General features: G+C 44.4%; 3 protein-coding genes across 10 annotated transcripts; 1 reads left to right on the top strand and 2 right to left on the bottom strand.

The window, feature by feature from the left end:
- Positions 1-1674: 1674 nt before the first annotated feature.
- Positions 1675-4173, bottom strand: LOC143181928 (Golgi resident protein GCP60). 2 transcript variants are annotated; one of them, XM_076382654.1, is made up of 5 exons: positions 4076-4173; positions 3743-4006; positions 2459-3516; positions 2325-2384; positions 1675-2257 (listed from the first exon to the last, which is right to left on the bottom strand). In XM_076382654.1, the coding sequence occupies exons 2-5, from the start codon at positions 3918-3920 to the stop codon at positions 2114-2116; spliced, it is 1440 nt and encodes a 479-aa protein (XP_076238769.1). In that variant the 5' UTR covers positions 3921-4006; positions 4076-4173; the 3' UTR covers positions 1675-2113. The 2 variants fall into 2 exon arrangements, with proteins under 2 accessions (XP_076238769.1, XP_076238768.1); XM_076382653.1 differs by having other exon boundaries at positions 3743-4148.
- Positions 4174-4206: 33 nt separating this feature from the next.
- Positions 4207-24393, top strand: Fdl (fused lobes). 7 transcript variants are annotated; one of them, XM_076382647.1, is made up of 7 exons: positions 4207-4244; positions 20098-20241; positions 20675-20773; positions 21387-21703; positions 22166-22777; positions 23063-23792; positions 24246-24393. In XM_076382647.1, exons 2-7 carry the CDS (start codon positions 20108-20110, stop codon positions 24391-24393), a joined length of 2040 nt encoding a protein of 679 aa, XP_076238762.1. In that variant the 5' UTR covers positions 4207-4244; positions 20098-20107. The 7 variants fall into 7 exon arrangements, with proteins under 7 accessions (XP_076238762.1, XP_076238761.1, XP_076238760.1 ...); XM_076382646.1 differs by lacking the exon at positions 4207-4244 and adding an exon at positions 5132-5583; XM_076382645.1 differs by lacking the exon at positions 4207-4244 and adding an exon at positions 5132-5588.
- S-cup (spermiogenesis-related protein stanley-cup) lies at positions 10672-14447 on the bottom strand. Its single transcript, XM_076382655.1, has 4 exons — positions 14284-14447; positions 13777-13974; positions 11544-11700; positions 10672-11028 (listed from the first exon to the last, which is right to left on the bottom strand). Exons 1-4 carry the CDS (start codon positions 14313-14315, stop codon positions 10693-10695), a joined length of 723 nt encoding a protein of 240 aa, XP_076238770.1. The 5' UTR covers positions 14316-14447; the 3' UTR covers positions 10672-10692.
- Positions 24394-25828: the final 1435 nt, after the last annotated feature.

Genomic DNA, 25828 nt, shown 5'->3' with positions numbered 1-25828 from the left:
TCGTATTGTAAAAGCCACTATATTTACCATCGAAGTCGTGGAAATAGCAAATTGATTAGCACTCGAAAATTCTTTTATCGCCAAGAAATTAACAACGATAACTCGTTCACTTAGACATCACTAACGAATTAGTAATCTTAATGATACCATGATAATTTTAAGTAGAAAGTAAATTAGGACTCTAATTCGTAACTATGTGCATATGTGTGTAACATGAAATTATTCAAGTGCGATTTATCGTCGACCCACGTCTGCAATTATTCATTCGTTCAATATTCGATGGCCGAAAATTCTCAAAATCATTTCCTTTCGAAAAGTAACCTAAAATTATTCATAAAATTCCACGAAACGAATTTTCAACGAGAACGACAATCTTCGGTGACCGAAAGTTCTTAAAATTCCGAAATTTCTTTCGAAAACGAGGCTAAGCCAGAAAATTTCGTACGTACCGAATGAATCATCGACGAGCTGCATTTGTACAATCTTCGGTGTCCAAAGATTCCTAAAATTGATTTCCTTCGATGAGTAGCTGAATAATAATATTAAACTGGATACTAAACGAATTTTCGGCGAGCTAGCACGCTCTCAACGTACGCACATTCGCCTTTTTATCCCGCGTTTTCTAACCGATGAGAAACGAGACGATAATCGCAAGCAGTTCGATTTCGAGTTATGGCGGGAAATTGAAACTTGAGGCGGGAACTGTAGCTGTGCCAGCGCGTAGACGTAGGCTTGTTGCAGTTTGTCAAACAACGAGCGACGAAGCATGTGATACCAGGACTCGACACTCGAGACAACCGTTGTTAAATGTTAAGCCATCTCAGGATATCGCGCCGATTACTTTTTTGAGTGTACAACGTGAATTGAATAACGTTTGGCGATTTTTTATTCGCGTATTTGGATTTTCGATCGGAGAGGGACTTTCCACAATGGCGGATGCAGTAAGTCAGAAATTCATTTGGCACAAGGGTTAAGTTCCTCCGAAATTTCAGGCTCGATTCGAAGAGATCGTTTTTCATTCGTGAACGAAATTGCGTTCCAGACATCGCAGAGGTTGAAAAGTGTCTCTTCGAGCTTTCGAAAATTCATCGATCCATAGGAGCGTACAGGCAAATCTAGGCTTTAAGGTATTATCGAAATTTGATTAACAATCGTATATAAAAATGTCGATATAATACGAAACGTTCGCGCTAAAAGGTTCCATTTTGTTACGATTTTTCGATCGATCGATATTTTAATTGTAAAAAAAGGAAGGATGGCTATTGCAAAAAGAATTGCACGCCAAGGGGAATTTCGTTATTATTGTTTAACAGTCTTGCAAATCACGCGATGTACAAAGCCTCGAGCTACAACGGAATCCTTATTGCCGTGCAATATCGATAACAAAAAAAAACCCATGCCGTCTCAGAAAAGTGCTCTTCTAAGTAAAATTGTTATTATAGGGCGAATTGTCTATTATTTAGCGATAATGAGGCACGCGTTTATATGCGATAACAAGCCTGTAACTGTATATTGCTGCGTATAATTATTATTACTAACGATATACAAATCATTCCTGTAAAAAAGGACAGAAAAAAGGATATGGTTATAGTACAATAAACGTTGACACGAAAGAGGAGTCGCGAATTCTTTTCTATGCATGCAAAGTCGAGGTTATTGAATGAATGCCAGGGGTATTTTGATTTTTAATGTATTTTTCTAAAACGTGGGACAGTATCAATAAAAGTATACGATACACTCACGCGTGAGATAACAAAGGCAGACTAAAATCTGACCACAAAAGAAAACAATATACATGGTTTCACCGATACATTATTGGCATAATATACACTAATATATCGGATATGAAGTAATTCTCTGATACACGTTCACTGTTTTGCTGGTGTTCATACACGATTTACTCGCTTACAAACATTCATGGGGAAAGGGAACGATAGGAACCTTTTTCGTTACTTGTGCCCACTTTCTTGCCATATTAAACAATAAAGTGTCTTTACATAACTAGAAGTATATTCTCTTTTTGCGAACACTTGTTGCTTTACGTGAACAGAAATAACATATAGGACTTTTCGTTTTGGTTGGACTAGCAATATCAGCAGACCATCGTATTCGGCTAGTTCTCAACAGTTGTACGTTCGTCGTCGTGGCTTGTAATGAAGTCGTTCACGAAACGGTTTTGCGTATAATAGACTCGGTAGTAAAGCGTTTTGCTTCGCCAAAGTGAATATGAATTGTCGAACTTAAGAAGATACACTCCCTGAAAAATATTTCACTTGAAGTATACCCACGTTTTGGTTTTCTTTCTTAAAAAAATCGCTTTTTACCTGGCCTGGGTATCTGTGACTTCCTGCGTACACTTCTTCTTGGGAATCCCTCCTATATACCTTCAAAAATAAATAAATAATTACGAAAATAGTCAGAGAACTTTGTTTAAAGGAAAATTGTGTGATATACTTACAGGTACTATCACACTTATAGGCGGCGATGCTGGTTTATAATCAGGCTGAATGGTACCATTTGTTACTCCGCTCTCTAGGTCCTCTCTGGTTATATAATCGTCTTCCTCATCATCATCATCCTCAGATTCACTAATATGTACTGACACTTGATTCGTTTCTGGTTTAGACCATTCAAAGTAGACTCCAAAACCAATGTCATAGCCATCTGTTGCAAACTCCCAGAACAGACAAGAGCCATCTTCATGTGTTGGCACTCTAACAGTTACAGTCTCTCCATGACCAACTTTGATAACCGCATCACCAGCTTCTCTCCTAATGGTCTCTTTGAATTCTTCCACACCTTCTTTCGTCCACATTTCTGCAGGGGCTATAGGAGGCCAATCTTCTTGTTGGTCATCCGAGTCTTCTTCATTTAATGGTGCAGTCTCACTCACTTCTTTGCTCTCCTCCTTCTCAGGATTCTCTGTACTGGCACTGTTTGCTTCCTGTGTTTGGTCATCTAACATCAACTGATTCTGCCTCAACTGCTGCATGTATTGATGATAATGTTGCTCCTGCAACTGCCTTATCAACACTCCCTGCTGCTCTGGGTTCCCAGGATACTGCTGCTCTGCATACATTTTGAACTGGTAATAAGTCTGTTGATTTAAGGCATCCTGGATTTGTCTTCTCTGTATCTCTTCCTTCAATCTTGCCTCTTCTTCTTTCTTCTTCTGCTCATCCAGCTCCTTCAATCTTCTCTCCTCTTCCAGCCTCCTCGCCTCCTCCTCTTTCTTAAGCCGTAGTTTCTCCTCTATGTCCCTCCTCTGTGCTTCCACAAATGTCCTAAACAATGGACACAACTTGTCCAACAAAACTATAAACCCTTCCATTGCTTGCTCTTTGGATATGTCCCCTAAATTCTGCCAGGCCAGGCGTCTATCCCTCCCAATCACGTCTAACACACCCAAGGGAGGTGCATTCTCCGCTGTGCATTTCCCATGCGTTACCTGCTGCGTGAAAGCCACCAATTTCAGTTTGTCTTCATAGGACAGGTGGACTGCCTTTCCTTCCTTTTCTGCAATGATCAGAGGCAGACAATCAAAAGCAAACCTTTCCTTGGGTGGATAGGCATTACTCTAGGAATGAAGTTCCCATCGAATTCTATACTTCAAGTACCCCAAATTTTGAGAAAATAGTGGACAAGGGATTGGAATTCTATGCCTATGGCTTGTTTCTTCATCTTGAGGGAAAGAGCCGACTATCTACATCATTCTAGCAGTCTGTCAATACAACTGACTTACCTTTGTAGAAATTGATTGCCATTTTGTACAGTTCTCGGGTCTCGAAACCCCAGAGACGAGGCTCAGGCCTCTTCTCCTTTCCTGTATCATCCTCGTTTCTCGCCGACTCCTCCGTGGATATCGTTAATTTCTCGATCTTCCTCCCTACCGAGGAAATGTCACCATTGGCGCCCGCCATTTGTAATTACACTGACACGTCAATTACTTGTCGCTACAAACAGTCTAACCTTCTACCTCTGATACTGTTCACCGAATCGAACATCTCTGAAATCATTGAGAAATAGTTGCAACGACAGAGCGTGATCACGGGCCTATGTTTATACTGCAATGCACCTTTTATGGCAATTCTTCTATACGTGCAATATTAATGGCCACAGGCAGTGCTTCATTGGTCGGCGGCCACATCGCGAGATACTACGACGGAGCGAAACTGACGATATGACGAATCGATTCCTCTTTTTTAGAAGCGCAAGGCGCGAATAATTTGACAGCGAATTTTCAGGTATTAAGAAATTAATTGCTTAGTGTACTGGCATTTTGAGTAGGAGTAGTAATGTTTTTGAAATGGATTTTAGTAGTTTGATATAGGTTTGTGGTTAAGTTTTTAGCGAAAGATAAGTCTTGTGGGACGCATTTTTGAGGTTTTTTAACCTATAGTTATAGTAATTTAAGACAGAAGTTGGGATACATAGGATGTGGGGTCCATGGATTTTGAGGTTCGTGTATTTTGGGGTCCATGGACTATGGGATCAGAGTTTAGGATCCATGAAGCTTAAGATCCATGGAATTTGGGGTCTACGGGCTTTGGGATCCGAATCATGAGGTTCATGGAACTTTAGGATCCACAGAATTTAGGGATCCATAGAATTTGGGAATCCACGGAATTTGGGGATCCATGGATTTTGAGGTCCATGCATTTTGGGGTCCATGGGCTTTGAGATCTGTGGAACTTAGGATGAATGAAGCTAAAGATTCATAGGATTCGGGATCCATGGACTCTAGAGTCCACAAAATCTTAAAATCCACTGAATTTTAGGATCTATAGACTTCGAGGTCCCTAGATCTTAAGATTCACAGTCCTTAGGATCCACAGAACTTAAAAATTCACAGAATCTGAGGGTCCACAATAACTCAGAACCTCATCTCGCCTTCTCATTAAAAAAATCCCAAATTTCCCTCCAAAATCCCTCCCCCACCAGGATCCAAATTCCCCCCGAAATCCTCCCCCTACCGAAATCCAAAATCGTCCTACTCTTCCGCATCGTACGCGCTCCATTCATAATCCCCGACCAATTAAATCCCCGCCGTGTGCGCAGTGTCCCTCGCGCACCGCCAGATGGCTCCAATGGCGTGCACGCAACACGTTCAGTCGAGCAGCAGCCAGCGTCGCGAGCGCGTCTGCCTCCCGTGCGCAGGGAGCGTCACTGATCTCTCGTCGAAGTGGAGCGTTATGCAGAGGCGCGGGAGAGGCGAAGGCGTGAGGACGCTCTCGATCCTGTCGAACGATTCTGTTCCCTCGACTCTGCTCTGAAACCGCGGCGAGCTACTCTCAGCGAGCCTCCGCGAGCAGTGGACGAGCAGTGCGCGAGCAGTGGTCAGAGCAGCGGCAGAGCGGTGCTCGTAGCGCGCGCGCGCGCCAAATCAGTGCCTCTTTCGTGTTTTTCGACATGGCTGAGATGCACCGTTATCCGTGAAAGGCCTTTTTCTCCCCCTGTCGCGATGTCTCCCTCAGTCGAGGGGGTGATTCCGTGAGCGCTGGTCGAGCCACGGTTGCACGAGAGATTCCTCGCGGAGAGGCTCACGGCTGTCGCAACTGAACCAGAGCGGTCCTGCTGTGCAAGGTTAGGTGAGTTCTAAAGCAATCCGGCTTCACCAGCCGCGCTTAACGGCTTCCCACAGCGGCATCGATTTTCGACCACGTTCAAGACCTGTCCCCGCGAGCTTTCCCCTTTTTCCCTGCTCCGTTCGCTGTCCTGGCCGCCGAAGATTCACTCGAACGGAACAAAGGCGTAACCTAGTTCGCGGTGGGGCACAGTTGCTCCAGAAATCTGCGGTGCTTGGGGAATTAATGGGACGAGGATGGAGGATGTTTGGGGCACTGGGGCAAAAGCGACAGGGACATCGTGAGACGAGGATTGTGGCCTCTGGTGGGGCTCGTTTACCATTTGGTGTCATTTCAGTTCTGTGTGTTTAGGAAAGCTGGGCCCATAGGCCATGAATTTGGTGTTTAAGTAGGGACCCTGTTGGTGACTCTTTTGGGAGCTGATTTCAGGTGTGGAAAGTGAGTTGACATTCTTTCAGATCTTGATCAGCCTTCAACAGCGTAGATCGTGATTTTTTTCTTTACCAAGTCTGCACGAGAGTCTATAAAATCCTTTGGAAGTAAAACAGAAGATCTCTATCTGTTACTATCCGTTTATTTTACTCGGTAGTTTCACTGGATGTCTCAATTCGCCACGCTATATTTCTGGGCAAACTGTAGAAAGATACTCGTCTCGCTAGTATTTTCAGAGGCAGGTGAACGGGAGATTGTGTGAGACTTAAAGAACGCCAGTTCAGTGGGACGCGATCGCTTTCGAGAGATTGATCGGCTCGTGTGTGTCCTGTGTGTGTGGCCGATTGCCTCAGTGCTGTCGATCTGAGGATCTTTGGAGATTTAAATCTCCTGACAGTTCAGTTTAAGTTAGTCGATTCCATATCTCGCTTAAGCATTCGTTGTACTCCAAATTAGTTTTGGAGTTTATCAAATTTTGAGTCCATGGAATTTTAGGATTCGCGAGACTTTTGGAGTCCATGGGATCTTGAGATTTTATGGAATTTTGGAATCCATGAATTCTTGGGATCCATGAAATTTTAGGTTCCATAGAATGTTTAGATCCACAAAATTGTAGGATCCATGGAATTTTTAAGGTCCATAAATTCTAGAATTCATATATTCTGCACGAAATTACAGGTTCACTGAATTTCGAAATCTGAACAAAGTCCTGATTCAGAAGTTCAGCCAAGAACAGCCAGAAACTGCAATTATAATTTTCCTTCTGTGGCTTGAAATATAATTTCCTTGAGGCAGGGATTCGCTAGTTCCTCGAAGCTCTGAAAATCTCGGGATCTCATTACGTAATCGTCGGGTCGGGATAGTCATTGCGTTCCTCGAAGAAAAGTTGAGGAACGTGGAATCTAGAACGTATTCGCGATGGCTTTTTAACGCCGCCTGCTGCATCAACATTTTTCATTATTTAATTAATGAACGAGCTCTAAGCTAGCAGGAGGAAATCGTCGTTAATTTAATTTGGATGCGGCTGAAATCTGGGTTAGTTCCAGATTAGAATCGGATTAAAACGAAGTTAGATCGGCTGCCTCGCGAGCGCCCCTAGGAAAATATCGATTTTCGAAATAATACTCACTCGATTAATTCTGTATAATATTTACTCGATTATCGAGATACAATATTCCATATAATTAAAAAGAAAATTGAACTATTTTCCAACTTCGAGGAATTGGGAAATTTAAATATCGAAATTTTGTAGGTTTTACTGTATATTATAAATTTCATTTTTCCTTCACTCTAGAAATTGATTGGAACTTGCTGTCAGTTTTAAAAAAATACTGTCTCGAGTAGTGTTCAGTAAAAAATGCACAAGAGTAGGTTTGGCCTCACAAGGAAGCTGCACGAGTCGCGCAATTAACAGACCTTATGTGTCGTTCAAGGTTTCGAGGGCAACGAAACAGATTAGGCCAGATGTACGTGGACAATAAAGACTTCGACGTAGGAGTCGACAGTATACAGGGTGACTAAAAAATAGCATCCTTAGACTTTACAGAGTTCTTAAGAAAGGAAAAATATTGCCTTCAATTGAGATCCAGAATATAGAATTTCACTTAAAAATACAGCTTCAAGATTTTCGTCATTTCTCAGATCCTTGCTAACAGCATAAACTCTTCCTATCAGCTAAGTATTTACATCGAGGATTATTATTGAGTCACCCTGTAGCACGATGCTTCGTTGTCTATTATCGCAGTTACGCAAACACAATAAATTGACTACTGTTCATATAAAGTAGCAGGACGCTTCAAAAAAAGAGCCACGCAGTTAATGAGTTTATCGAAGCAGCAGTATATCACTTCACGATGCTCAATGCCTTTACAGCCTGTCTCATCCGACGTTTGATTCATCGTTGTAATATCAGGGAATATGTGCTGCTGGGGCTATTCAAGGCACTAAAAAAGTGATACTATGCCCACAGAAATCCATGAAAATTGAATCCCTTGGTCTGATTTTTGAAGTCCAAAAAGTTCCATTTAATTTCAACTTTAAGCGTCCTTTTTTACAAAATGTTTGCGCTGTGGATTCTCTCTAAGTTCCACAAAGTTTAATTCGATATTCCCTAGCTCTGGGCCCCAGATATACTACCATATATTTAGACTGAATGAATCGAGGGTTAAGAGCTATTTACGTAAAGCAGATAAAGAATGATAGATCTGTTTGCGACGTGTGTCGCATCTGCAACGAGCACAGACAAGTGCAAAGTGCAAGTTGAATCCAGGGAAGTCGCCTTAGCCGAAAATATCCTATTAGAGAGCGCAAAGGGGGTGAATGGGGGGGCGGAAGTCTTTGAAAAGCACGAGGGGGTCTTCTCGCTGGTCTGTCAGCCATAAAACCGATGACGTTGTGAAACAGACGATTATCCTGTCGACGAGTGCTCGGCTGCGATCATAAATCGGATGGTGGCACCATTAGGGCAAGGCCAATTAATCTAAACACGTTGCATCGCTGTTTAGAATGCGCGGGGAGCTGAATTAACGCGGAGGCGCGTGACGTCGGGACTCCTCGTTGACATTTTTCCACGTGGCTGGCGTGTGCGTCTTTTTCACTGCGTCTTGAGTTGCAATTAAGCTTACGAATATTGTCTTTATTAGGAAAACTGGGAGGAAGGAACGTGGGAACTTATTAGTGGGGCTAGGAGTCTTTTTGTGGGGGCTGAGTCTGGGTTGTTATGGGAATTGAGATGTGGAGAGCTTGGAGTCCATTGATATTTGGGATTCGATATATCTTGGGGGTCCAGTGGATTCTAGGGTTTCAAGAGATCCTGGGGATCCATGGAATTCAAAATTCGTGTCACCTGGGGTCCATAATATTTTAGAAGTCCATGAGAGATTGAAATCTGTGGAATCTGGGGTCCATGGACCTTGGGATTTAGAGGTATAATGGATCCAAGGATTTTAATAGGTCCTAGGGATCCATAGAATTTAAAATTCATGTACCTTGGGGTCCACAAAATTTTAGAAGTCCACTAAAGTTTGAAATCTGTGGAATCTGGGGTCCATGGACCTTGGGATCTTGAGGTATAATGGATCCAAGGATTTTAATAGATCCTAAGGATCCGTAGAATTTAAAATTGATGCACCTTGGGGTCCACAAAATTTTAGAAGTCCATGAGAGATTGAAATCTGTGGAATCTGGGGTCCATGGACCTTGGGATCTAGAGGTATAATGGATCCAAGGATATTAATAGATCCTAAGGATCCGTAGAATTTAAAATTTATGCACCTTGGGGTCCACAAAATTTGGAAGTCCACTACAGTTTGAAATCTGTGAAATTTGGGGTCCTTGACTCTTGGGATCTCGAGGTCCAGTGGGTCTTGAAGGTCCATGGAATCCTAGGATCTACTAGAATTTAAAATCTGTGAAATTTTGGATCCATATATTTATAAAATTCTAAAGTCCACTAATTTTATTCTAACCACAGTAATCAATTATCTTCACATTTATTTTCGCCATAAATGAACCCGCTATCATTATCAGTCATATGCAAATTTTTCACCTATGCAGCTCGTAGTCGATACGATTATCCCTGATCTCATTGTATATATTTTGATGGTTCATTGAATGAGATAAGTATTAAGCGAAAAAAAATCCACATGAACTCTCAGCACTCCACAATCAGAGGCATTCAATCAGCAATTTACATGCTCGTAATGCTAATTATAACGAGCTGTTTATGACCATCGATACGCTTCAAACTCGAATAAAAAAAGTCAAGGAAACAAGTCTCCGAGTACAAATCTTTTTCTTCATATTTTTTAGTTTATCAAACATTTTTTATCTGTTATTTCGAGGTCCACCGTGTGCATAGCTATTACTCGACGGTAGACGAATTTGCGACACTCGATTAATTTCTCAAACGGCTATGAACGAAGGCCTAATTCAGGCCTCCCTAAAGTGGTCTTTAAGCTGATCAACGCTGTAGTCGAGGACCACTGAAATGGCCTTCGCAGGTTGAAGGTTTAGATCACCAATTTTTATCCACGCTTCGCTACTCTGCTGCAGACAGCAAAAAAGTTAGGAGAGTGCTTCTAAAATTAATAACGAAAATTCGTACTTGACTTTGCTAGTTCTGGGCTCTTTATTCGCACCAACTTGACAATATTCCATCAGCAATTAGCTCGCAGAATTAAATTAATCGCTGACAGAGATGATAGAAGCTTCAAACTCGCAGCCAAGAAAAAGATTTAATTATCGAAAGTTGTTCAAGTAACTGGCTAAATAATACACAATTTAGTAACACAGGTTTCAAGATAAACTGTGTAAGTTGAACCTCGTTGCGATAAGAAATTCTTTGAAGTCTAACAAGGGTATGAGTTTAGCTTATCGATAATACTAAACATGGAGAATTATTTTCCATAATTTCCCGCCTCTACGATGACTATGAATATTTACAACTTGCGTGATAAAACAAGAGTACAAAAAGAACGCTAACACGACGCTCAGAATAATTCGAGTACCAGCTCAAATAGTCCTCGTCTTCCTCAGTCGATCTCGAGAGGCCCAAGAACCCATCGCAGCTCGTCGATTCCCTCAGCGATTCCCCCAGCGAGGGAATCGACAGTAATCGATTCGAGGAATCGTAGAATCCCCTGTTTCTCCGATTAAGAAGACGCTAGGCTGGTTGTTAGACGTAGCCATTGGCGTCTAGCTTCAAAGCAGCCTCGTAGGAAGGCAGGCCCTCGTCGAGCGCGGAGGTCTCTTGCTCAGCTGGCTCGTTGCATTCCGTGGGCCTCATGGGCGTAGTCAGGCCCAGCAGGGTGGAGACCATGGAGGGAATGATGGTCCCTGGTGTTTCAGGCCCGTCTGACTTCTTGTCGATGCAGGCGGGCAGGCTTCGAGGGTCGAAGATCAGGCTGTCGTAGGTGGGGGGAGGGCCTGGGCCCGAACTTGGCGTCACTGGGCACGATGGGGCCCCATAGGGCTCGTCTTGGGCACCTTCCATTGATTGCCTCTCGCAGCACTGGAAGAAGAGGGTGTAGTTAGAGTCTGCAGTTAAGAAGAAGATCATAGAATGTCTTTCGATATAGTATAAGTTGGTACTATGCGTTATAGACTCGTTGTAGTGTACGATCTTTCATTTTCTTTCGTGGGATTTCTTGTTTTTAATGACAGTAGAAAGAAATCTTTATTTAGCAGGTGTTCGAAGTCGTAATTGATGGTGAGGATATAGCGTGTAGTTGCTTCTAGAGATCTACAATTATTTTTCTGGGGACATTAGAATTTTAGAGGCTACATCGCGAGAACACAGTTCTTCAAAGTCTAAGTCGAGAGAATCTCATCCTCAACGAGTCTATATCGAAAGAGCCCTACCCTCAACGAGTCTATATCGAGAGAATCCTATTCCCAACAAGCCCACACCGCGAGATTCTCCAACGAGCCTATATCGAGAGTACCCAGTTCCCTCCTCGATTCGATCTGTTTAATCCTCGCGTCACATTCGAGCCGCTCCTAGAAAGCTGATCAGAGGTCACTCACAGCGACGTGCGCTTCCGTGGTGAAGACCTCGAGGCTGTGCACATCCGGTTCCGTTCGCCAGTACTGCGGGTACTCTTGCGGCCTGTTCTTCCGCATGTTCTTGTGGCAGCAGTAGCACATAAGGGCGACGACCACGATCACGCCGCTGAGCATCGCTCTGTAACACACAGCCAGCCGATCTAGAGCATAGGTGAGAGGGAACGCCGACGAGGCGTATATTTAGCGCGCCGTCAACCTTCCCGCCGCGGCCCCAAGACGCTCCACATAACATCGAGGCGCGGCGTGCAATCGCGGAACGTAATTCGTCTCATTTTTCCGTCCACAAAGCGAGTCACCGCTCCGACGCGCCTTATCGATCCCCTGTCGCGGTGAAAACTGGTGCACTGTGCCTTCGACTCTTCGGGAGGACGCGAGGAGCTTGGGAACCTGGAAGAGATCGAAATTGCGTCTTGGGAGATGTGGACCAGCGGGACTCTGGGACTTTGACACCTTTTTAGGCAGTGTTCCTAGCAGGGCTGTGTAATTTGAGTCCTGTATGACCCTAGAATTTGGGGGAATTGTTTCTTAGACCCCCGAAGCTTGGAAAAATTGGGAACTTGCCCAGAGTCACAAGCTTTCTTAAAAATAACATGCTTACCAGATTTCTGGCAGAAAATTCCCTAGAATTCTCTAGCACTCTAACTCTAAAACCTCCAGTCTTATGAAGACCCAGTCCCTCTTAAAAGATTATATTTATTTCTTCACAGACTGAGCACCAAGTGCTTCACCATTAATATTTGAGTCTCTTCTGTTCTACAGAATTTGTGTCTTAAACAGGTGGTCCAACAAAAGGGACTTTCACGGGGATGAAAAATGAGCTTGCGGGTTCTTAGCTCGACCAGGTAATCGTGGCGTTTGGAGTTGAGACAGCGATTCGATGGTCGTTGCTTCGTGTGCACTAAATGTTACCGTAATACTGTTGTTCCTGCGATTATCGCGATAACTGGCTCGCTTCCTGTTGTGACTGTCTTCGTGACTACGAATGTCGCTGACGTTACCTCGCGAAACTGCTTATCGTAGAACTTCCTCCTTCGAACTCCACTGAATCTGCTCAGCCTCGGTACCTAAGCCTTATCACTGTGCAAACTTGCTTGAGTGGAAATATTAACAGCGTAGGTTCCTTTGACCCTTGTGTGTTTTCTTCAAATATTTGGAAATCTAGCTTGAGGAATGAGCGAGAAGTTTTGAATTGAGAAGTGTTTATTTGACTAAGTAAGTAATTCTCTTTGTGAATTTAATTGTGGATGGACTCTGAGTTTAATTGTTTTGCGTGTTTAAGTTCGTGGAGATCAGAAACACTTTGTTTCTTCGTTCACTTAAGAGGCATCGATCTTTGCTCAGCAAATATGCTCTATCTCGTGCGAAAGGAGGTCGAGACACCTAGCCGGATGTTATCTTTTCCTCGTTTCATGCAGAAAGTTTACGAGGAAATTCTCTGGCGAGCAATTAAGCGGTGGAACAGCGCGGTGATTAATTCGACTTTCAATTTGAATGCGAAAACACTCGAACTCTGCGAGCAGACCCGTTTCCCGCCTTTGCATCCTTATCTGTAGGGCTCCTCTATCTCGATGACTCGACAGAATGAATTCAATCCCGCTAAATGTTGCATCGGCGAAACTTGGCGATCTTCCTCGAATACTACGAGGTATTATAAAATTTAGATGCTTCGCGTTATTACGTAAGTCGTGAGGATTTGTGCAATCCTAGAAATTTAGGGTATGGGGACTTTGGGTAACTTGTGGTTTTTGGAAGTTAGAAGTTTGGGGAATTTTAGGAATATGGGATTTGAGGGTTTGTGGAGCCTTAGAGATGTGGGATTTGGGAACTTCTAGGGAAATATATGAATTTGAGACATAGGGAGTTTGGAGATAGAGATCTAGGAATTTCTGAGACCTAGGGATGTCTGAGACCTAGGATGTTTCTGGGACCAAGGGATTCTGGGACTCAGGGATTTTTTAGATCTAGGAATTTTTGAGACCTAGAATATTTTTGGGGCCCAGGAGTCTCTTAGAACTAGAAATATCTGAGACCCAGGAATTTCTTTCTTAGATCCAGGAATTTAGGATTCAGGAACTTGGGACCCAGTCCATCAGAAGCAGATTCAAGGCACGACTCTGCATCCGCGAAAGGATCACGCATCGGCGATCAGGACGTGATCGATATTGAATGTCGGACGTGAAATGTTGCTACTCACCCAGCAAGAAGAATGTTAACATTCCCATGCAAATCGGTCTCGAAGTGACTGGTCTTGCTGGACGCGCCGCTTGCGTTTGTGGTGGCATTGTATCCTGGTAGGATGGCCACATCCTCGTAGGATTCCGTGGCCTCGCGTTTGTTCAGGGAACTGAGTTCCATGGCAGTCAACACGGTCATGGTTCGCCGAAAGGCGGTCCTAAAAATGGCCATTTTTAGTATCCTTAGTGATGACCTAATGCAGGCTCGTCTAGGGACTTTTGTTGTGGTCTCTATTAGCTATCAAAATAGTGAGAAGTTATTTAACAGGGAAACTACAATTTATTTTTTAAATTGATGTTAGTCCCTAGTAAAAAAAAAATTCAGGGAGAATGATTTTCGAGTCGAAAGGTTTCTAGGACACTAGGGCTGAGTCAGGAAAAGAGCAGGGGACCTTTTCGGCTCCCCTTTGGCTTTATCGATCACGTCCTAAACGTGGATTCACTCTTGAATGGCGAGCCACCCTTACCCTTTGCTACGTGGACTCGCGTCGTGGAACATTTTGGTTAGTCCGCGAGGAACAGAATGCTTTCTTCTATAGCGCTGCTATCCTCAATGGCTCCCGAGCGAATTTGCATCGAACTATTCGACCTTCAATCCTCCCGGGCCTCCGCGATCGAGCTCGTCTCTGTCGCATGCCTCTACCTGCGCAATTTCCATATTTCCTTTTAGTTCCTGGCTTCTGTTTTGCATTCTCGAGGATCTAGGGATTTTAGGGCTGGGGAAGTTCAGCTTTGGGGAATTGTGGGAATTTTGGAACTTAGGGATTTTTGGGAAATAGAGGTCTTGGAGATCTCAGGATTTTTGGGGAATATGAGTTTTGGGTATCTAGGGTTTTTTGGGATTTAGGGAATTTGGGGACTAGAGGGTTTGGAGATATAGGGATTTTTGGGGAATAGTGGGTTTGGTGATCTAGGAATTTTTGGGAAATAGAGATTTTGGAGATCTAGGGACTTTTGGGACTTAGGAATTTTTTAAAGCATAGGGTTTTGGACTTTCCAATTACAGTTCCTTCATTTTAAAGTCTGAGATTTGCAAAATTTCGATTATCTTAGAGAAAACTCGATACAATGGGGAATGAATACTTGAAAAAGAAATGAAATAATGGTAAACCAGATACAGATAGAGTGAATGCAATTGGATTGAGGGGAACTGATGAGCGCCATGTGACAACGAATCCACGTTGGCGGGAAGTGAATGGAGGCGTTCGATTGAATGCTAAGAATTTCATGGATATTGAAACGCGTTGTACGTCCTAGTTTCATTCGCGTGTCGTTAAACGGGAAACGAAGCTCGATCTTGAACACCGACATACATAATTAACACCTTGACATGGTATTAAAATAGCGGCTATCTGAGTTTCATCCATTATATCAGCTTCCCAATTTCTTCTAGGATATCTGTTCTTCTTTAGCAAAGAAAAAAAGTCCCTAGAACTCTCAGTCGTAACATAATAAAATATCTACTGAATTATCAGAATATATCGTAACTATTTAGTACCTAGTTTTCCTATAAAATATTTTTTTTCATTATTTCTAACAAAAATATTTTTTTTTTTTAAGATTGAACATTTTTTATTCAAAGTTTAGAATGTTTTATTTAAAGAAAATTTCTCTAGTTGTAGTTGAGAGTCAATACTGTTTGTTCAATTTTCATTTTGTCTGTGTTTTAAAAATATCGATTACAAAAGCGGAAAAAGTATACTCTGCACGCGGCGCAAAGTGAATATTCGAGCGAGTAGAGCTCCTATAGTTCTGACGCCATTTGTTTCGGCCTTCGCGAATGCACGATCGATTTATGCCGAGCCTACTCAATTGACGAAACTTTTAGCCTAATAAAGGATGGCGTAGAAGTCGAGCCGAACGTTCTGGATGTTATATAAAAAAAAATATTAAATTTCTCTTACCCACGCTGTGCATGCATATGCAAAAGTATTTCCCCACTGTAATTACGTCGTTAGGAATAATTATTATACGTCGTCAGGCTGTCATTAAAGGTGTCATTGGACATACAATCATTTCCTCCTCATTTTTATCCCCCTGTTGCTTCTCTTAATGTGCCATTCACACCAGTTCTACCAATTTTATTATACATTTTCTAGTCTTTCTAATTTGTCGACAGTAAATAATGGGAATTAGTTTATTTACTGCAATACTAGGTTTCAGTGTTTCACTGATGTGAAATGATATCCCCAGTGGGATTATTCTCTTATCTTTGGTATGTTTTATTAGTGCCGAGAGAGTTGCAGATAAAGTAGATAAAACTTCTCGATTACCTTTGCTTGTATGAGAGGATTTTTAGTTAAACAAATTTTTTTTTGTAATTCTTTCCCCTAGAATTCTAATATCACATATTTCTCTAGTGCAAAAATTCGAAATTAAATAGTGGAACTTGAATGAACTTGAAGGACACAGTTCTTACCCAAAGTTACCATCTTCTTGTACTCGAATCTCAGGAATGTTCAATTGTGAAGCCTTCTCCAGAGAAAATAAGGGAACCACACTATTCAGACACTAGTCCCCCAAAATCCTCAGTTATTCTACTTGTCCCTTTTCTACTAGTAAGAGTCCCACAATCCCAACACCAAATTCTCTCAATATCCCTTAAGCAACACTCTTTCTCAGCCACCCATTGTGAACGCAGCTTAAACCCAGGAATTCCACAAGGCCCCTTCCCAATTACCAGACTGCAGATATTCATGCAAATTAGAATACTGGAAATTAACTAAAAAATCGCTTCAACCTCCAAGCATAATAACTCATATTTTACTCTTGACATTTCCCATATTTTTTATCTTTATTGCACTCTTAGCACTCTTCAGTTTTCCCTGAATGCATAAAGATCCACAGTCTGGAATTTCACGAGGCCCCAGTTTCTGTCATCGTGGAACTCCGATAATTCGCCAAGAATGCAGGTCGAGCCAGGTGTACGTACGATCGTTCCCTCGATTTCTGTCGATCCAAATCCCTTTCTCGATCGCCGATCGAGGACTCGTCGGAGGCAGGTTCGACGTTGTCCGAGTTGCGTCGAGAACCCTTGGAAACTCGGCTGATCCGCTCCCTTAACCGCTTCGTCTGAAACTATTACTGCTGGTCATATTATGCGCGTTGCCTGGCTACGACACGCGATTCCAGGCGACGCCGCGGAGCGTCGCGACGCCTCGTGCGCCAGGACGAGGCGGGATCGCGGTCGACTGACGTGGAACTGGAACGAGGAGGAGGAACAGGGCCAAGGTGGACGCGGTGTGGAGGGCTGTGGGGGGAATGGGGCTGGTACAGGTACTACGCGATGTAATCTCGCGAGATTATGTGGAGTAGGAAGTGTCGAGATGCGATGGAAGGAGCAGAAATATTTTTGAGCTTGAGGAATATTTAAATAATGGAATATTGGGTTTAAGGAGTGGAGAGATGGGTCTACTCGATATAATCTCGCGAGCTCTTATCGTGTACGAATACTCTTTAGGTCCACTGAGGCTAGTATTTTCCTCAATTAGAGAGCAGATTAAAAGATATCGAAATTGTACCATAAAAAAGAGGATTAGTATCTCTAGCGCTGAGATGGTACTACTCGATGTAATCTCGCGAGCTCTTATCGTGTACGAATATTCTTTAGGTCCACTGAGGCTAGTATTTTCCTCAATTAGAGAGCAGATTGAAAGATATCGAAATAGTACTATAAAAAAGAGGATTAGTGTCCTTAGCGCTGAGATTATATCGAATAGAGACAGCAGGCTTCAGTAATTACTTATTATTCGAATAAGTAATATTGTTAGAATTTATTTCTCCAATATCACAGAACGTGTACCTACTCCTACATGGAAACTCGAGGGGTTGGAAAAAGCTGGTCTCGTCAAAGCGCTCGCGCCAGCCACAATGCAACTCGCGGCTGGAGGTTGAAGTACAGAAATTCCTGCTCTTACAAAAGCTTTTTGTTTCAACCAGACGGACTGTTATCGCGATACACGCCTTACGTGACTCGGTGTTGGAGACGACGCTTCTGTGCAATTAGGTCTGGCGAGCCCCTGAAGCGTGTCGCACAATGCTCTACTCGCGAAAATAATTGGTGGTTTTTGGCCAGACGGTTGCTTCAGAACAAAGGGACACGAGGGAAGAATTGATCAGGTTTCTTTCTTCAATTTAACGCCTCGTTTTCTCTGGGGGTCACTGCTGAACTTTGACCTCCCTTTATTCAGGTATCCGTCCAGAGAGTTGCTTAAATTAAATGTTACTAGATGCGTTAGTCTCTCAAGTTTGAACTACATTATGGAAATGAGAGAGTAAGTGGCGCGATCGAAGGACCATGAGTAAGGACTTGGCAACTTTAGGGAAGTTTAGGGATTTGGGGCTTGGGGATTTTAGACTAGGGATTTGGGTCTTGGGGATTTGAGACTAGGGATTTGGGACCTAGGAATTGGGAAAGCCTAGGATTTGGGGAGACCTAGGATTTGATGACACCTAGGGTCTGGGATGACTTAGAATTTATGGAGACCCAGGATTTAAAGAGACCTAGGATTGAAAGGGACCTAGAATTTGAGGAGACCTAGGAATTTAGGAGATCTAGGATTTAAGAAGACCTCTAGGGAATTGTAAGAATTTTCTTCTGAGCGAGTAGAAGAATAAATTACATAATCGAAGGGTCGCAAGCAGGCGCATTGTTTGAAAAATTAATACACCGATGATGTTAATGGGAGGGTGTGGGTGTAGGAATGATCGAAACTGTGACGCAGTATATTTCGCTACAGTGAAAATCCATTTGGCGGGGTCAAACACTGTACTTTAATCTAGAGACTGTGCACAGTCCATGTTATTTCACGCTGCATTGCACATCGTTCTTGATATGGGATACCTGGGGCTTAATAATAGATCTCCTCAAAATAGAGTATCAATCATTTTTATTTATAGAAATCTCTCTTGCTGGATTATTTATACCTTCGCGATGTCCAATTTGTATATCAGGTTATCTCATAAATAAGTAAAAGAATCGTGTATAATTTTCCTATATTCTTTAGTCCCTTAAATTGGCAATTTTCAAGTACTCTCTTCACATGTAATAAAAGTCATACATTTGGGCGTTTACATAAGCAGCCAGCGACACTTGTTTTTGCATAAAATTACCAGCGAACCTCGCGTCTGTCCTTCGACTCGATTTATCGTACACGTTGCACCGAATCGATTCGCGGGACACAGCTGGCCTATTCGTTAACACGAAAACTTTCGTCTTTCGATACGCAATAGCTCGGTGGGGTGGCTTAGTCTCGACTAGGGTCTAACCACAGACACCAACACCGTTCCTCGATGCCCGACACGTCGAGGTTCTCGTCCAGACCCAGAAGTTTCCGCGCCGATCTCGAGGTCTTCCTGTCGAGCCATGTCGAAAGGTAACTTGGACAAGTGACTACCTCCTCTTCCTTTGAACAAGAAATTTCCATCTTTTTTCTTGGTAAAACATCGACCTTTTATTGAACTGCGCGGTCTGAGTGTACAACCAGCGAGAAAAGGACATAGAGTAGCGATAGAAGCTTCTCTGAAGGAAAGAACTTCTTCTTTAAGCCTTTCTTCGCTTTTCCCTGCATCACGATTAAGTCAGTTTGTCACGTATCCATCGTCTCGCTGTTCTTCGATACCCCAGATCGGATGAAGCGGCTTAAAGCTGCGCCGAGACTATCCTGTTTTAGAGCTAAGCTGATTTAGGGGAATCTATGGCTTCGTTCGTGACAATCGTAACCCATGTTCGGAAGGTGAGGTGATTTGTTGTGATAAACAGCTGTTAGAAGACAACTCTACTTGAGGAATGACAGTGGTCGATGTAGAAAAGTGTTTCGTTTAATCTCGATGGAGGTCTATCGGTTGCTTCGTGGACTGGTTTCGAGGCACTGGATCAATCTTCCATTTTAATGAAACTTTCCAGGTTGGTAGTGCTCGAAAATATTTCGTAATTAGTCTGTGTTCGAAGGATGAACATTTGGATTCGAGGCTAGGGATTTGGGACCTACTAGTTTGGCTTCTAGAAATTTTTGACCTAGGACTCAGGGAGACCCAGGAATAGAGCTGAGAGCAGCGATTGGGTCCTCCTGCACGAAAGGCTAATGGAATATTCTCAGAAAATCGAAAAGAGGTTGACACGTACCCAGTATATCACAGAGGCAAGACTACTTATCAGTGCTCTTGATAAGGGCCGTTATCGCCTGATAAACTAGGATTTTTGTGACAGAATACGGTCACAGACCACTCGTAGAAGGTCGCTGTAATATAGAAAGAAATAATTGTGACTTTCTCTGCTGCAGACTCGCGAGAATGGTGGGTAGCGTGCCCAGCGGATGGATGAGGAAGATCCTCCTCTTCCTGGTCCTCATGACGGGGGTCCTGCTCATCGCCATGTACGCCCACGCTCCTCCCCTCGTGTCTCTCCAGCCCTTTGCGTCGCGTCGGTGAGTACACAATTATTATAAAATAATCCTCCACTTCAGCCTAATCCAGGGATTGGCAAACTGTGAGAGTCACTTTTGCACTCTCCAGGCGTTCCAAATTATTTACGTCCTAAGTATCTACCTACACGACAATCTGAATCCTAGCTCTTGGGTTTATCTCTTAGCCAGTACCTAAGAACATTCAGTATCTGGCTCAAGAAAAAAGTTGCAAAGAATATGATAAGAAATTTGCTGACCCCTGGTCTAATCTCTGAATCCTCGAAGAACAATGATGACTCGAGAGTCCTCCCATCCTGGTTCCTACCGATTTCTCGCGGCACTTTTTCGTTTATTTAACCGAAGTTGAAGTTTAGTTGCCGCATCATCCGTTTGGTTTCTTTTTCTTTTTTACGTTAATTACCCTGCACTCCCATCGACGCGGTGCGCAACAAAGACTGAAGGAGTTGCAACGAGGCTTGGTCACATTCCTGGCTGGTAACGAAAGCACGAAGAGACCCGAGGAACGGCTCTACGAGTTTCTGGAAGAGCCTAGGTAACGTCCCCCTTCTTGAACCCCCTTCTGCAGGTTCCCTTAGCCAGCACTGACTTCACTTCTCTTTCTCTGTATGGGACCATTTGGCCTTCGTTGTTCGTTATCAGATCACTCGACTAAATTGTGTGTTGCTATTCGAGCTCAAAATTGATAAGACCAGCTTGTTTGCGAATTCGATAAGGAATCTTCTCTCCCTGCTTTCTGATGCCATTTCCTCCTTTCTAAGTAAAATTTAGTTATCTGTGAGAACAGACTCTGTTTTGCGCTTCGTTTTGTTTGTCCAAAGTTTTATGGACGCTTCTGCTCAAAAGTAGTGGACCAGACTTGATCAGAGATATGTGGAAACCCTGAGTGGCCTTTTGGTCTCTTTCTTTCAGTTATTATCAGTTATTATATTGTTATGTAATAACTGAAAAAATGTAATTATTATTATATTATAGTTATTATCAGTTATTATATTCAGTTATTATCTTCAGTTATTAAGAGTCGAAGGTGTCCCAGTACTTCTGAGCAGACCTGCATACTGTTACCCTCTTCTTGCGCCAAGCTTCTAAGTGTTCCTCTGCGCCCATTCCTACATGGTTCTCTATTCTCTCATTGTATGTACCCAAAGCGTGGCACGAAAGGTCTCGTCAGTGGGCGATTCTGAAACGTTTGTGGATCGCAGGACGTTTCAGAGTCCATGGTCTTGGGCGTGCGTGGCTGGCCGATGCGAGAGGAGAGCAGTGAGATCGTCACGTACCTCTCTGGCGAGCTGCATAGCCCTCTGCGGTGGGAACACCCGACTGCTCTGGCCCAGGCCGACTGGCAGTGTCTTCCTGGGCGAGGACAGCGTCGTCATACACGTTCAGCAGATAGAGTTCGCCACCGTGAACACCAGCGACCAGGAAGCGAAGAACCTGCTGGAGCACGCCAAGGACGTCTTCATTGGTGAGGATTCAATTGAGAGCTTGAGCTGAGAGTAGCATAGCCTGAGCATGAACTTATGGTAGCAGTGAAGTTGGAACTCAAAGGAAGACTTAAGTTGACCTAATATAGAGTTAAGACAAACCTAGACCCAAGCTATACGTAACACACAAACCTCAAATCTAATGGAAGCATGAATACACCTAACCCAAAGCTGAACACGCCTGCTTTAACTCTATCACAGAAGCACAGCACACCTAAACGCAACATACCCAGCATACAGACCTCAAGCAGCCATCACGAAGCCTAATTAACCATATCTAGGCAATCATATCATCTCCACTGATCCCAGACACCCACTCACCACTGTTCACCTCTATCTACCACAATCCTACCAGCGGCAGAAGCTTGCATCAACTAACAGACACTTCTCAGGACGCTGAATCCATAGAGCAAACCTCTCCACGAGTCCCTCCTTGGTTCCAGGGAACATCAGGAGCCTAATAAAGGTCCCGAACGCAAAATGCAGATCAGGGGTGGACAGTTTTGTCATCAACCTCAGCGCGGGGAATGGTCGAGCAACTGGGCCAAGCCTGGACACTGACGAGTCGTACACCCTCGAGCTGCTGCTCAAGGGGAAGCTCCTGGAGGCTCGAATATCTGGGAGAAGCTACTTCGGAGCGAGGCACGGTTTAGAGACACTCAGCCAGATGATCTGGTGGGACGAGACAGCGGGAAGGGAGGGCGCCCTGAGGGTGCTCTCTCGAGCCTCTGTGGAGGACAAACCAGTGTTCCCTTATCGAGGGCTGCTCGTCGACACGGGCAGACAATTCTTCCCCATCGACCACCTGAAGAGGGTGATCGATGGCATGGCTGCCGCAAAGCTGAACACCTTCCACTGGCATCTCACGGACTCCCAGAGCTTCCCATTCGACTCGGCGCAGTTCCCTGAGATGGCCAGGTGGGGAGCCTACAGCGGAGACCAGATCTACACGCCCGACGACGTGAAGGATCTCGCGGATTACGCGAGGATTCGAGGCATCAGGGTGCTCGTTGAGATCGATTCTCCCGCGCATGCTGGCGCTGGCTGGCAATGGGGTGAGTCTGGGAACTCTTGATTGAAAGAGACAAGGAAATCTGGACCCTAGGGTTAGACTGTAGGAGGTACATCACAGGACTCTCTGACAATCTTGGGAAACGATGAAACAGTGTCCTCCTGAGGATAAGATTGCTTCAGTAGGAAGTGATGTACCCCCTTCAAATCTATTCCCACGGATCCAGTCTACTTATAAGTGTCTCCCTTGTCAAATACTCCACTTTCCTACCGCCCACGCTCAAGAGCGCTCTTGTAACTACGCAAACGCTCCAATTGCCCCCATTCAGGGACGGAGTACGGCTACGGCGAGCTGGCCCTCTGCGTTGATCAGCAGCCATGGTCGTCCTATTGCGGCGAGCCGAATTGCGGCCAGTTGAATCCCATCAACGAGCACTCCTACAGAATACTGGAGGGTCTGTACCGCGAGCTGCTGGATCTGACCGAGGTCCGCGACGTGGTGCACCTGGGCGGGGACGAGGTGAACCTGGACTGCTGGGCTCAGTATGGGAACATCACAGCGGCGATGCAGGCGCAAAACATGACCGACCACCACGCCATGTGGGCGGAGTTCGAGACCAAGATGCTGCAGAGGCTGGTCAAGGCTAACCACGACGAGGTGCCCAAGGCTGTGATCCTCTGGAGCTCCCCCCTGACCAAGAGGCCTTACATCACCATGTACTTCGATCCAAAGGTCGTCGTGATACAGTCCTGGGGAGGCAGCAACTGGCCAGAGACCCCTGACCTCCTGGAAGATGGGTTCAGGGTGATAGTGTCCCACGTGGACGCTTGGTACCTGGATTGTGGGTTTGGTAGGTGGAGGGAGACTGGGGAAGCTGCTTGTGGGGAGTACCGCACCTGGCAAACTGTCTACAATCATCGACCCTGGAGGGACTACCCTCAGCAGCACCTGAACTTGGTTCTTGGAGGGGAGGCTGCCATCTGGAGTGAGCAGACTGGGGACGCCTCTTTGGGACCTCGACTGTGGCCCAGAGCCTCGGCACTCGCTGAGAGACTGTGGTAAGAGCTGCAGGATTGCGTGAAGTGTATTTGGATGTTAGCTGGAAGCAGTTTTGAGGATGATTCGTGAGAGATTCAGCTTCGAGAGTGATTGTGTGTGGATTCTAGACCTAGAACTTCTCAGACCTATCCTCCTACAGCTTCTATCTCTGAGCCATAGGTCTAACTCTTACTCTAGAATTTCAAGTATCCCTCTATTCATCTCAAGTACCTAAGTTTTCCATGCTTCACCTCCTTTCCAAGAACATTCTTCCTGAACTGCGCATGCTTGTAACGAGTGAGCCTACTTAGAAGAAAGCGAAGACAAGAATGAAAGGACCTAGATCCTCAAGGATCCTCCTCTTCCCAAGATCCCAAGCAAGCCTCCAACTGTGTATGCCTGAAGAAATGCCTGAGGAATGACCAGACCACCCATCAGCAGATCTAACTAATCTCTTCCTGTCTCTCCCACAGGAGCGACATGCCCACCAATGGCTACTCCACGGACGAGAACGTGTACACAAGACTGGCAGCTCACATGGAGCTTCTGACAAGCCGAGGCCTGAAGACAGAAGCGATGTGGCCGCAGTGGTGCTCCCAGAACCCAGGGAAATGTCTCTGACCGTTCGCTAGAGAATCGATGACCGAATCTGATGGGAACCATACACCAGGGTGCGAGAGTCGCGCGGAAGGGAGACGGTTCTGGCCATGTCCAAACCACCTGAAGCGATCGACCGCCAACTGTGCAGGCCACCTAGGCGTCCTTAGAAGAGGCTCGACGCTGATTCTACTGGCGGTGCAGCTGAACACTTGGAGATCGCCAGTCCTTCGATAACGTTTTGTAACTTCGAATAAAGCAGAGTCGTTGGCCCGTAGGTGGTAGGGTTATCAGCGCGGCGTTGGGTCGCGTGGCAGGCTTGAGGCGACTTAGGGATACTCAAAGCGAGAGTAGGAGCTAGCTTTTTCGAGGATCGTTTGAGAGAGTTTACTTAAGGAAGAAGGGAGAGGATGCCTCTCCAGGAACCAAAGGCACAATATGTTCTCTTTTTTTAACGAGGAGAGTATTCGGTGTTCGCGACATGCTCGTCGACAAGGGACGATGTAAATCAACGTCAATTACAAGGGCGATCTCGCGCCTTGTTCCAGTTCGATGCCATACTTTTCGTTCGAAGTGCCTTCCCAGTTAATCTACGCCACACCGTGGCTGCATGATCGAAACGTGAACATCGTGCGTGTTCCTAGGATCTCAGGAATGGAGATCATCCCTTTGGGGACATTTGGGTGCGCTGCATCCTTGCGGGGCTGGGTTCATTCAATGTTACTATTTCGAACGTCTTTTGGTTCAGAAGATTTTGTAATATCTGCCTTGATAGTGAGGGTGTTAATTAGATAACGAAAGTATCATCTTTTGAAACACCTTGAATTCCGAGTCACCCTCTATATTTACTAGAGGACCTTTTCCGAACTTGCTCCTCTGAGGTAACTGAATATTTAGAAGCTAAGGATAAAGATATTCAAAGTGGTAACTTCGAACAGGACACCCTGTACGCGAGAACAGAGAAACTGCAGTAAATTCTCGTTATATGTCCACCAGATTTGATTCATTAAATGTTCGCTTGAGAAAAAGAGATTCCCCTTGAAACCTAACTCTAAACGATAGGCTCCAATTCAAGGAAGCTAGAAATTGTCCTGTACACGCTATATGTTCCTGACGATGAACATATAACGAGAGTTTCCTGTACCGAAATAACGAAATGGCGCCAAAAGGCTCTGCCTTCAAACTGCAGCTAGAACAAAGTCAACTGGTCAGTGGCTTCAATAATTACTGGAGCAAAGAAACAATAAAATGGTGGACTCCGAAGGACCACTTGATTTTGTTCCAACTATACTCCACGTAGGACTCTTAGAACGTGCTGCCAGAGGAGATTCTTTGACGATATTTTCGCCCTCATTTGTACTCACCCTACCAGAGCATTTATAAGACATTTATCGAGGGCCACTGAGGGACATTTATCGAGACACTGCAGGTGTCTTTTATAGAAAATTATTAAACAAGG

Source organism: Calliopsis andreniformis, chromosome 7 (genome assembly GCF_051401765.1).
Source record: "Calliopsis andreniformis isolate RMS-2024a chromosome 7, iyCalAndr_principal, whole genome shotgun sequence".
NCBI lineage: Eukaryota > Metazoa > Arthropoda > Insecta > Hymenoptera > Andrenidae > Calliopsis > Calliopsis andreniformis.
Note: the sequence above shows the minus strand (reverse complement) of the source record. Positions and strands in the feature narration are given on the sequence as shown.